At 43.8% G+C, this 13,418-nt stretch overlaps 1 protein-coding gene across 1 annotated transcript in view; it reads left to right on the forward strand.

Moving 5' to 3' along the window:
* The window catches only part of LOC129776974 (U5 small nuclear ribonucleoprotein 200 kDa helicase), a 32,554-nt gene that overhangs the window by 1,712 nt on the left and 17,424 nt on the right, over nucleotides 1–13,418 (forward strand). Inside the window, exon 4 of the mRNA XM_055782966.1 lies at nucleotides 8,307–13,225. Within this exon, the coding sequence (XP_055638941.1) occupies nucleotides 8,307–13,225 (4,919 nt within the window). The remainder of the gene's footprint in view (nucleotides 1–8,306; nucleotides 13,226–13,418) is intronic.

Genomic DNA, 13,418 nt, shown 5'->3' on the forward strand with positions numbered 1-13,418 from the left:
CTGGTGGCCAATCAACGGAAGAATGGGCAGACTGAGGATGGGAGGCAACTTCTTCAACATCAGCGTTATCAACGTCCACAGTCCCCATCTAGCTGGCACGGATGACAATAAAGAAGAATTCTACGCGCAGCTAGAGCGTGAATATGATCGCTTCCCAAACCACGACATCAAAATCGTCATCGGTGATTTGAACGCTCAGGTCGGCCAAGAGAAGTTGGTAGGTTCAGTGCCCATCCGCAAACCAACGGAAACGGTCTAAGACTTATCGACTTGGCTGTCTCCAAGAACATGGCCATACGTAGCATCTTCTTCAAGCCCAGCCTTTAATACCGTTACACCTGGAGATCACCTCAGCAAACGGAAACACAATCGTTTTGATCGACGGTCGACACTTTTCAGATATCATCGACGTCAGACCACTACCTGGTGATGGTCAAACTGCGTTCTAAACAGTTGGACGTTAACAACATAAGACATCAGCGCCCACCACGGTGCGCCCTACGACAAACTGCGCGCTCCACAAACCCTTAAAGTCCAACGAGCTTCACCCCGTACGAAGTGTTCCATGTACAAATCCCTGATTCAATCGGTTGTTGTCTATGGGCACGTATGGACCAATATGCCAGCTGGACTGTTTTGGGAAACTTTTGGAGAGAATCATCCTCAGTGGTCAAAAGAGTCAAGAAGGCATTCAAACAGAAGTGTAAAGGAAACCGATACAGTGCATCGATAACGATTGACGCTAAGAACACGTTCAATAGTGTTAGCTGTGAGGCCAGAGTTAATGCGCTCCACAAAAAGAGAGTCCCAGAATATCTGTGCATAATCTTGAGAAGATATTTCTAGAACTGAGTGCTGACAAAGAGACAGACACTGGACAGATGCGAATTACAATTATGACAGGAGTTCCACAGGGCTCTATCCTGGGTCCGCAAGTAACTGTAACAGTAATCGCAAGGTGGTGCAATTGGTAGAAATTACAATTGGAGAGCATTGGGTAATTTTGAAGCGAGTGCGAAAATACCTGGGTGTGCTGTGATTGGCTAAACTAAATCGACTGAACGTCGAACCTGCGTCATGCCCAACAATGCTGGTCCAAGCAGCAGCATTAAACCTTTCGTTACGAGCGTCGTCTATAGACGACATCCGCGCGACGAGCTGTGTGTACGAGCGTCGTCTTTAGACGACATGAAATTCATACTGCTCTTCGATCACACCAGCGCGATGTGCATACTTTGCGGCGCAGTTCTCTAGCACTTCGGCGGAGCACAACTGCCGTAATGAAATGGTTAAGGGAAATAACGAAAGAACTGAAATAACCGAAAAGAAAATAGCGTTATGTTACAAAAACCTGCTAGAAATATCCTCACGCGGAAAAACTCAAAGATGCCACGGAAAAAGCGCAATATCTTCGTTATTCTAACAATTTCAAAATTAGCTAAATATCCAAATCAAAATACCTAATAGTGTGGAAATTTCTTCAGATCTTGGTACAATAGTTTTAATAGGTATTCATGATATATTGCAAAACGAGAATTTACCGGACAAACTTACCGTATCTAAAGTGTCGTCTCCTATGTTTCAAACTAACCGGGTAATCAGTGGAACACAGGTTTGCTTGCGAGAGACCGCCGCTTCCGACGACGGGTCGGCGGCCGACTCGGATTGCGTTACCTCGGCGACTTGGGGCCACCTCAGTTTGTTATCCCCGCTTCGCCCCATTACGCCCTCCTCAGAATAAATTTCATTTTGAAAAAATAAAGTTATAATAAATATTGAGCTTCTTTCTGTGTGTTATTTATAGCCATGATGCTTTTTTCCGCGTCGGAAAATTTCTATTAGGCTGTAGTAACATTACGTTTTGACGTAGGACTACGTCTAACCGAAAGAAATAGGGAGTGAAATGGAAATCTAGGCACTGAACAAGTAGGAAAAAATGCAAGATTTGGAACGCTTATAACTCGAGCATTTATCAATATTTCGCAAAGGTTTTTGCATCAATTGATAGAAAATATATCTACGCATCTATCATAACGAATAACATTTCATTTTTCTTGAGCTAAATAATTGAATAATTGTGAAATATCAAGCATTGTCCAAATGCACTATGTGCCCATTTTTGATTGGTCCATTTTGTGCTCCTCAAATCGTACCGACCAAAATGGGCAACCAGAGCAGCAGCGAAATAGAATGAAGCATGATTGGAAAGGAAAAAGAAAACAAATGAACGAAACATTGGTCGCAGTCTCACACATGCGTAATTCTCGAGCCAGCCAGTCAGCTTAAAAATCCCCGCTCCGCTGCCGTAACGATCATCATTCTTTGTGTGGACACCGACTGGACAACATCGTTGCTGGACGAGCTGGACGGCGAGGGATCGAGTGCCTTTCTCAAGGCTAGAGACGAATGAACTGAAAAAGTTTAAAGTCTCTATAATACAATACCTTCCTTCCTTCCAAGCAGCCATGTCTGGACATGGTAAAGGAGGAAAAGTGAAGGGAAAGGCAAAATCCCGCTCGAACCGTGTTGATCTGGAGTTCCCCGCAAGGGTAGCTAGGCCTAGGCGACGATAAGAAAACCCACATTCGGAACAGAACACATTCGGTTCGGTGGACATCAAGACAACAGGCAGTTGCAGCGAGTGGCGAGTGGCAAACGCAATCGAAAAACGGCATCAGGTAGCATAAGAAAAAAGTTTGTTCTTTATACAATCTGTTTGGTGGCAAATCCAGAACAAGGCGGCATCGAGGGCGTTCGAAATGGTTTTCTTCAAAACCACGAGTACTAAGTTTTCTAAGTTGGAACCATTCCATAAAACAAGGCGCTTTTCAGGGCCATTAAACCTTCCAAAAAAGAGTTTAGGAAATACAATTCAATGCTTTCTAAAACAATATCCAAAATAATAATAAAACACAAATTGATTTTTTCATAATTTGTTTGCCAGGATATGATGAGTATATGAATTTTGCAGTTGTTCTGAGCTTATTGATTTTCACCAATTCTTAAATTGCTTCTAGATTGAAAGTACAGTAATTTACACTTATCTCGACATTTAGCTAATTGGACGGACCTGTAATGCGACATATTTAGTTGGACATTTTTGTAAACATAGAGTTCGGGGTCCAACTTATGACCCCACATTGAAAGTCGACACTGTACCACTGTCATCGTAAATGTTCAATTACAGGTTAAAATTACCTCCAATCCGACACTGAGTAGTGGTAATGCGACGTGCCATTGAATGTAATTTACTGTACAATATGTCACAAGCTGGATGGGAAGAAATTTTCCAACTGTGAAAGCTGTGGCGAGTGGCAAACGCAATCGCTAAACAGAAAGTAATGAATGTATTTTTTTGCCATCGCTGCCTTTTTACGCTCTTTCGTTCGTCTCGTTGGACTCGCCTCTTTGGCTGAGTCTGCCGATTTGTCTCTATCCTGTGAGTGTGTACCGCTAGAGTACAAAACGCGCGGACCTCAAAAAAATATCTTATTTTCTTTCAAACCGTAAACCACTGTGGCTGTACGGCATCGTTTAACATCGCATCGCATCACATCATAAAAAGAAAACAAGCAGCAACGTGGACGTGTGGACGTAACAAAGGAGGACAAGTTAAGGGAAAGGCAAAGTCTCACTCGAACCGTGCAGGTCTCCAGTTCCCTGTTGGTCGCATTCACTGATTGCTCCGTAAGGGTAACTAGGTCGAACGGATTGGTGCCGGAGCACCAGTATACCTAACGGCGATTATAGAGTTTCGGCCGTCGGAGTGCTCGAGTTGGCTTGCAAAGCTGCTCACGACAATAAGAAAACCCGCCTACAGAACAGAGCACATTCGGTTCGGTGGCAACAACTAGTTTCAGCGAGTGGCAAACGCAATCGCAAAACGGCAGCAGGTAGAAGAAGGAAAAAGTTTGTTTATACAGACTGCTTTGGTGGCGAAACCAGTCACCGTAAAACACGGCGCTTTTCAGGGCCATTAAACCTTTCAAAGAAGAGTTATTAAAAGTTGTTCACAATACCAATGCATTCTAAAGTGACATAATATGACATATAATATAAACTGATTTATTTTGTTTCTGCTTGTTCTTGAACTTATTGGTGGTTGGGGTCTTTTAAATTGATCATTCAGTTTTCACAAACCCATGCATGGTTTCCGAATTAAAAGTGGCTTCAAATTACAACACATTGTATGCAGGATGGCATTAATGAATTTTCTCGGTAGCAAGAACTGCTTCCTTTGGTTGATAACTGATGTTGAAAATTGACTGACGTTACATCTGCATTGTATAGAAAAATAACTAAGGAGCAACATGATGAGCTATGTATTTGTTTTTTTTTTATCCCATTTATTTATTTAAGGCTCATTAGCATTTTAGCTGTAACAGAGCCGAATTTTAATCGTGTACATGTCACATGGTTATCATATCTATAATTAGCACATTATACAGTTGCCATTCGCCAGTATTCCTTCCATACCATTACATATGGTACATTCACACAGTAGCCATTTAGGCGTAAGAGTATTCTTTCTGTTCTTCCATTATCCAGTTGGACCACCGGACAGCGGAGACAGTTGATTGATCATTGTTGAGTTATTTATAGAACAGCAGCCCGATGTGTCTTGCAGAGCAGAGCAGTTGTATGGATGAATCGATCTTATTTCGACCGTGGATCGATCTCCATCGCTGATGATTGTTGCGTGGACGTAGCTATTCTGTAACAACACAAAGATGGTCAATGAGGGTCCTGAGTTTTGAACTCACGATCGATCGCTTACTAAGCGAACGCGCAACCAATGTGGCTACGGAGACCCCCTATTTGTTTTTGTTACTGTTGGTTTTTCAGAACGCTTATAACTCGTTTATTTCTCGACAGTTCGTAGAGTTCGTCTCCAAAACCTCAGTTCTTTTTCATTTTATTTACTTTGTTTGCGGAGACTACAAATCTTACGATTCATTCGTCTCCGAAACCACAGTTTAAGGTACGGTAATGTGCTCAATAGTGAAGTATATGATAGTGAATGATCTGATGACCACCTATGCATTCCCTATCACAGCCATCATTTTGATTGTACGATATGTGCATTCGCCGAAAGATGCCCGGCGTTGAACATTTAATAAGTACAATGCCTTCAGAAAAAAATCAAGAATCAAGTTTGTAAAAAAACGCAAAAACACAACACCTAAGGTTCTTTTCAGAATCCCCAACATGTTCATAAAGAGTAAACAGTAAAGTAATCCATTTTTCAGGTAGGTAGGTAGGTATTCACGTAGGAGAAGAAAATAAAAAAATATATTTAAAATATATATTTAGCAAAAGCTGTCCCCTTTGTATAGTCCTACGTCACTCCGGTTATGTCCCCGACATTACCCACCCGTCTTTTTTTGTGTTTGTTTCTGTTGCTCTTATTTCCTTTGTGAATTTTACAGTCAGCGAGCATTAGAGCGGAAGAGTGAACTTTCAAACGGGCTGAAACAGAACCAGTGAATTCTAAATAGTCGTAAATAGCCGTGCTATCGTTTTTCCGCTTGGTGAGAAGACCATGAGCAGGAATATCAGGTGGAGCAGATGGTGATAGCATGCATATAACTTTTTTTTTCACATCGTGACTTCAATATTTTACATTCAATTGTCTTCCACATGCATGCGAACACGCTATTTTCAGCAGTTTTTTTTTATCAATAGTAATTGACCCATCGAACAATCATGATAGATTTAGATTTTTGATTTCAATAGTTTATTTTCAAAGCAATTTTTGAGCTACTGAAACAAACATTTTGGATGTGTATGTAACAAACATCGCTCATAGACCTTTCATCTTACGAATGAAATGTTTGTCATACAATTTCCCACGACCGGCTTTTTAACTCTTTAACGATCAAAATCAAAATCGTTCAAAGTCTCCCGATAAAATCTCACTGCACTGTGTTGGCTTCACAAATATGAAAAATTGATTGATACTAAGGGAATACCCTTAAGACAAAGTTTTCGACATTCCAGAGGCCCTAGAAATTTCTGCATGGATTCACTTGAAGTGTTCGGTAACGTCGATGTACAGACCAACAAATCCTTTCCTGTGCAAATCCGCGGTCCTACATGATCTCCGGTGCAGGAATCGATTCCTCTTTAAAAATATGCATCACAAATTATATTTCCCATTCTTCCACTCCAGGTTCTATTTCTCTCATTTCGCAAATCGCTTAGCCGGCAAAGATATAGTAGCGATCAAAAGAGTCGAATTAGATCTCACCGCACTGTGTTGGGTTCACAAATGCGAATATGTAATGTAAACCAGCGAAATAATCCGGTTTCTTTGACATGGTAAAATATTCTCGATCCCATTCCATATTGACCGCTATTTGAATCATCGCCATTAATTTCGAATTATTATTCAAACCCTGTTTTTCGTTAGTTCAGACTTCATGCTGATCGATAGCAGAAGAGAAACGGGAATGGTCTGGGGGAGCGCATTGCTTTGGCTGACAGCGAGAATATGCTCCATCCACAGCGGAATCATGACTCAATGGATTTAAGAGCGGACACCGGCTTATACACAGATTTGGTGATTTTAAAAGCCTGTTTTCAAAGTAATGTTTAAGCTATTGAATCAAGTTTTTGGATCAATATGTAACAATCATCTAACTCTTGAACAGTTTATCTTTCGAATGAAGTGGTTATCATACCACTCCGTTCAGCCGGCAAAGAGGTATTCAAAACCTTGTACTCCAAGCGTAGTCCTACGTCAAAACACTACTCGCAGTGTTGCGCCGACTCTACGACCTCCGAAATTCAGTTTAAAAATCACTGCTCGATCTGAAAACGAAACACAGGATAAGCTTCAGCGACGAAGAACTGACAGTGATAATGGAATTGATTGATTCCCTCGAACCTGTTCTGGTCACTGTTTATTTTAAATTATTTTTTTACCGGTACTGAAATTTTCGTTACCAAATTACCGGTTATTGAAATTTTGACACGGTAATGCAATCCCTAACCGTGAGTTTTTTTTAACATGGTTTTGTTTCTTCCATATACAGTTCATATTGAATGTAAATAATGACGATCCCATATTTTGTTTACCAATCCAGATATACTCTGCCTAATGCATCACCTTCTATGAATAACGCCGATACTGATTGTGTTATGAGAAATTTCTGTTGCTCAAGTAGGATAGAAATAGGTGCAGGACCTAGATAGCTGGTTAGTCGCATCGTGACAGCAATTAATACTCCTCCATCACGAGATTTATGAATGTTCAGATGACTTCTATCCGTTCTGTACATGGTATACAAAGATCCAAAAAGCTACGATCATCCAGCCATGTTTCAGTCAGGACAATCTAGTCAAACTTTTCTTCTGAAACAGACAAAGAGAAAGCACATGTTTTGGTCCTCAGTTCATCAACATCTTGATAATAAATCCGCGATCACAGGAGCTGGAAATCGAAGGGATTTCAGGTGCCGAATGTTCAGAATTTTTAGTATACTCGCGTGAACTTACAGACTAGAATCTAGTTTAGTATATGTCCAGGCTTTTTACGCAGGGGGTTCGTACCTCGTAAAAAACCGCGTTAACCCGAAAATACGCGTAAAAAACCGCGTTAATTTGAAAATCCGCGTAAAAGATAAGGTCACCTGAAAATCCACGTGAGAATCGTGGTAGGGTGCGGCACTAATTTTCTCAAGAACACAGCAAATAAAATTTCCGGGGAATTGAGTTTTTTTTTTTTTTTCTTTCTTTATTAAAGAAATTTTCAGCCAAAGGCTGGTTCATCTCTATGGATTGAGGTTGAACATGCACTATATTTCAGTACGTGTGGATTTTTCCACTGGATTTTTGAAGCTGTTTTGTTAAGAACAAGTCACTTTAATCGTTTACAAGCAATTCCATGAATTTGTCCAGTCTGAGCAGATTGCAGCGGTCCGAATACGGCGAATCTTGCCATGGTAGGAGACGTAATGAAAGCCTCACAAACTTACGTTGAACACTCTCTATTTTCAAACTACATGTCAATTGATGAGGTAACCATACCGAGAAAGCATTCTCCAAAATCGGTCACCCCAACGAACAATATAGAGTCTTGAGGCAATGTGAGTGTAATGGATGGTAACATTTTTGTGATCTATCAAGAAATGGTCGAGTTATAAGCAATGGAAATCTTTCAATATTTCTTACATGTGATTAGATTTTCATTCTTTTTTTTTTTGCAAGTCCATGCAAGGAACGTTATTTCCTGATAGTGCTGAACGTACTTAAAGCCTATGGTAAAACTTCTATCTAATTTTTCTTCAATTTTTCATTTTCAGCTCGGCGGCAACGAGGAAGGCAAGAAGGAGAAACCACTGGATCCGCGAGATATCGACGCGCATTGGCTGCAACGTTGTTTGCGAAAGTACTACAACGATTCGATGCTTTCCCAGGCAAAAGCTGGAGAGGTTCTAGGAGTACTGAAGGACGCCGGGGACGATCGGGAGTGCGAGAATCAGCTGGTGTTGCTGTTGGGCTACGACTGTTTCGATTTCATCAAGGTCCTCAAAAAGAACCGACAAATGGTGCTGTACTGTACGATGCTGGCATCATCGCAAAGTGAAAGCGAACGGGTTAAGACCAGAGAGAAAATGAAGGCGGATGCGTTCTTGTCGAAGATTCTGCGACAGCTGGACACGGGCAAGCAGGAGATGGATGATTACGAGAGTGAGAAGTCAAAGATGCAGCGCAGAAGGAAGGACCAGGATGATGATAACATGGAGGGAATTGGGGGACAAATTCCTGGCAATAGGACTGTGCTGGAGCTGGATGAATTGGCATTCTCGCAGGGATCCCATTTGATGGCTAACAAGCGGTGTCAACTGCCGGATGGCAGTTTTCGGAAGCAGAGGAAGGGCTACGAAGAAGTGCACGTTCCTGTGTTGAAACCAAAGGCGTTCGAAGAGAACGAGGAGCTGATGGCGGTTGATAAGCTGCCCAAGTATGTCCAGCCGGTATTTTCAGGGTTCAAAACGTTGAACCGAATTCAAAGCAGGCTGTACAAAACAGCTTTGGATAGCGATGAGAATCTGTTGCTGTGTGCTCCTACCGGTGCTGGCAAGACGAATGTGGCGTTGTTGACCATGATGAGGGAAATTGGAAAGCACATCAACGATGACGGAACAATCAACGTGGACGAGTTCAAGATCATTTACATTGCCCCGATGCGTTCCTTGGTACAGGAAATGGTCGGCAATTTTGGAAAGCGACTCGCCACGTATAATTTGACTGTTTCTGAGTTGACCGGAGATCATCAGCTAAGCCGCGAACAGATTGCAGCGACTCAAGTCATTGTTTGCACTCCGGAAAAGTGGGATATTATCACGAGAAAGGGTGGCGAGAAGACGTATACACAGTTGGTACGGTTGGTGATCATCGATGAAATTCATTTGCTCCATGATGAACGCGGTCCGGTGTTGGAGTCGCTAGTGGCCAGGACGATTCGGAACATCGAAACGACTCAGGAAGACGTTCGTTTGGTGGGACTGTCTGCCACTCTACCAAATTATCATGACGTGGCGACGTTTCTCAGAGTTCGGCCGGAGACGGGATTGTTCTACTTCGATAACAGCTATCGGCCAGTGGCGTTGGAGCAGCAGTACATCGGTGTAACTGAGAAGAAAGCCCTCAAACGGTTCCAGGTGATGAATGACATTGTCTACGAGAAGGTTATGGAACATGCTGGCAAAAATCAAGTGCTGGTGTTTGTTCACTCCCGGAAGGAAACCGGCAAGACAGCACGAGCCATTCGTGACATGTGTTTGGAGAAGGACACCCTCGGAAGTTTTCTGCGGGAAGGTTCCGCCAGTATGGAAGTTCTGCGATCCGAAGCGGATCAGGTCAAGAATGGTGAGCTGAAGGATCTTCTTCCGTATGGTTTTGCCATCCATCATGCTGGTATGACTCGCGTTGATCGTACCCTTGTGGAGGATCTTTTCGCTGATCGTCACATCCAAGTGCTCGTCTCCACAGCCACCCTCGCATGGGGTGTGAACTTACCAGCGCACACGGTCATCATCAAGGGAACCCAAGTTTATAATCCCGAGAAAGGCCGCTGGGTTGAATTGGGTGCTCTTGACGTTCTGCAAATGCTTGGTCGAGCGGGTCGTCCCCAGTACGATACCAAAGGCGAGGGTATCCTCATCACCAACCACAGCGAACTTCAGTACTATCTGTCACTGCTCAATCAACAGTTGCCTATTGAATCGCAGCTGATTTCCAAAATGCCGGACATGCTGAATGCCGAAATCGTTCTCGGTACGATTCAGAACGTGAAGGACGCCGTTACCTGGCTAGGGTATACCTATCTATACATCCGTATGCTTCGTCAGCCGACGCTGTACGGAGTTTCGTTCGATGCGATCAAGGAGGATCCACTGTTGGAACACTTCCGCGCGGATTTGGTTCACACAGCAGCGCTGCATCTCGAGAAAAGTGGTCTGATCAAATACGATCGGAAATCGGGACACTTCCAGGTGACAGAGATCGGAAGAATCGCTTCCCATTACTACTGTACCCACGAAACTATGCTGACCTACAATCAGCTTCTGAAACCCACGCTTAGTGAGATTGAGCTGTTCCGGGTGTTCTCGCTGTCCGGAGAATTCCGCAACATCACGGTTCGCGAGGAGGAAAAGTTGGAATTGCAGAAGCTAATGGAACGAGTTCCAATTCCGATCAAAGAGAGCATGGAAGAACCCAGCGCAAAGGTAAACGTTCTTCTGCAGGCCTATATTTCTCAGCTCAAGTTGGAAGGGTTTGCACTTATGGCGGATATGGTGTACGTAACACAGTCTGCTTCCCGGCTGCTTCGGGCTATTTTCGAAATTGTTCTCCACCGGGAATGGGCACAGCTGGCGGATAAGTGTTTAACCCTCTGCAAAATGATCGATCGTCGTATGTGGCAAAGTATGTCGCCGCTGAGGCAGTTCCGCAAGATGCCCGAGGAAATAGTCAAGAAGATCGAAAAAAAGAACTTCCCATGGGAGCGACTTTATGATCTGGAGGCGAACGAGATCGGGGAGTTGATCCGTGTCCCAAAACTGGGAAAAACGATTTATAAATATGTCCATCAGTTCCCGAAGCTGGAGCTTTCGACACACATCCAGCCAATCACACGATCGACGTTGAGGGTAGAGCTAACGATCACTCCCGATTTCCAATGGGATGAGAAAGTGCACGGTCAGTCGGAGGCTTTCTGGATTCTGGTCGAAGATGTAGACTCCGAGGTTATTCTGCACCATGAATATTTCCTGCTGAAGGCTAAATATTGTCAAGATGATCATCTGGTGAAGTTCTTTGTCCCCGTCTTTGAACCTCTACCCCCACAATATTTTCTGCGAATCGTCTCCGACCGTTGGATCGGAGCGGAGACACAGCTGCCGGTGTCCTTCCGACATTTGATTCTACCGGAGAAGAACCTTCCACGCACGGAACTGCTGGATTTGCAGCCCCTTCCAATCAGTGCCCTTCGGGAGCCTAACTTTGAGCAACTTTATTCGGACAAATATCCACAGTTTAATCCGATTCAGACGCAAGTGTTCAACGCCGTCTATAACAGTGAGGATAACGTATTTGTAGGAGCCCCAACGGGGTCCGGTAAGACCACGATCGCAGAGTTTGCCGTACTGAGAATGCTGCAGCAGAATCCCCACGGTAGGGTGGTATATTTGGTGTCCAGGGACGCGCTGGCCGAATTGATTTTCATGGATTGGCATCAGAAGTTCGGACAATATTTGGGCTGCAAGGTGGTGAAGCTAACCGGTGAAACGGGTACCGATTTGAAGCTGATCGCAAAGGGTCAAATAATTGTAACCACCGCAGACAAGTGGGATATTCTGTCGCGTCGCTGGAAGCAAAGGAAAAACGTCCAGAACATCCAGCTGTTTATCGTGGACGAACTACAGCTGATCGGAGGAGAGGAAGGACCGGTTTTGGAAGTGGTCTGTTCCCGTATGCGTTACATATCCTCCCAAATTGAGAAACAAATCCGGATCATCGCACTATCGTCGTCTCTGTCCGACGCGAGGGATGTCTCTCAGTGGTTGGGATGCAACGCAAATGCTACCTTCAATTTTCACCCTAGCGTACGCCCAATTCCCCTTGAGCTGCACGTTCAAGGGTTCAACATAACTCACAACGCATCGAGGATCGCTGCAATGTCGAAACAGGTGTACAATGCCATCACCAAATTCAGTCCCCACAAACCGGTGATCGTGTTCGTGTCGTCGAGAAAACTGGCTCGACTTACGGCGATCGATATCCTAACGTATTGCGCTGCGGAAGCTCAACCAAATCGATTCTTCCACGCGGAGGAAGACGACATCAAGCCCTTCCTGGATCGGATGACGGATAAGACACTGAAGGAAACCCTCTCCCAAGGGGTTGCCTACATCCACGAGGGGTTGACCCCGTCGGATCATCGAATTGTCGAACAGTTGTTCGATTCGGGGGCGGTTCAAATTGCTGTGGTCACGCGAGATCTTTGCTGGGGATTGAACATTTCCGCCTACCTGGTGGTGATCATGGATACGCAATTCTACAATGGCAAAAGTCACTCCTATGATGATTATCCGATCACGGACGTCATGCAGATGGTGGGAAAGGCTAATCGTCCACTGGAGGATGACGACGCCAAGTGTGTTTTGATGTGTCAGAGCTCGAAGAAGGATTTCTTCAAAAAGTTCTTGAATGAGAGTCTGCCAGTGGAGAGTCACTTGGATCATCGTTTACACGATCACTTCAATGCTGAGATCGTTACGAAAACTATTGAAAACAAGCAGGATGCCGTCGATTATTTGACCTGGACCTTCCTTTATCGACGCCTCACACAGAACCCCAATTACTACAATCTACAGGGTGTAACCCATCGCCACCTATCCGATCACCTTTCGGAGCTAGTCGAGACAACTCTTTCGGATCTTGAACAGTCCAAGTGTATCAGCATTGAAGACGAAATGGATACCCTGCCGTTGAATCTGGGAATGATTGCTGCCTATTACTACATTAACTATACAACGATCGAGCTGTTCAGTTTGTCTTTGAACAGCAAAACCAAAATCCGTGGACTGTTGGAGATCATTTCATCGGCTGCCGAGTACGAGGACGTCGTAGTGCGTCATCATGAGGATAACATCTTGAAAAGTTTGGCTCAACGCTTGCCAAATAAACTCACCGGACCCAATGGAACCGCTCCCAAGTATGTATAGTAGGGTGCCAATGAAAATGATCATTTCGAATTTTGAATAGGTACTTTCTTGAAAATGTTGATTCCCACGAAAAGCTACCCTATGCAAAATTTTAGCTCAATCGGACTTTATTTACTGTTCGAGTTTTAAAACCCGAAAATGACCAATTTTTTTGTTAAAAATCGACTCTCTGAAACTTATATG

This window comes from Toxorhynchites rutilus, chromosome 3 (assembly GCF_029784135.1).
Source record: "Toxorhynchites rutilus septentrionalis strain SRP chromosome 3, ASM2978413v1, whole genome shotgun sequence".
In the NCBI taxonomy this organism is placed as follows: Eukaryota; Metazoa; Arthropoda; class Insecta; order Diptera; family Culicidae; genus Toxorhynchites; species Toxorhynchites rutilus.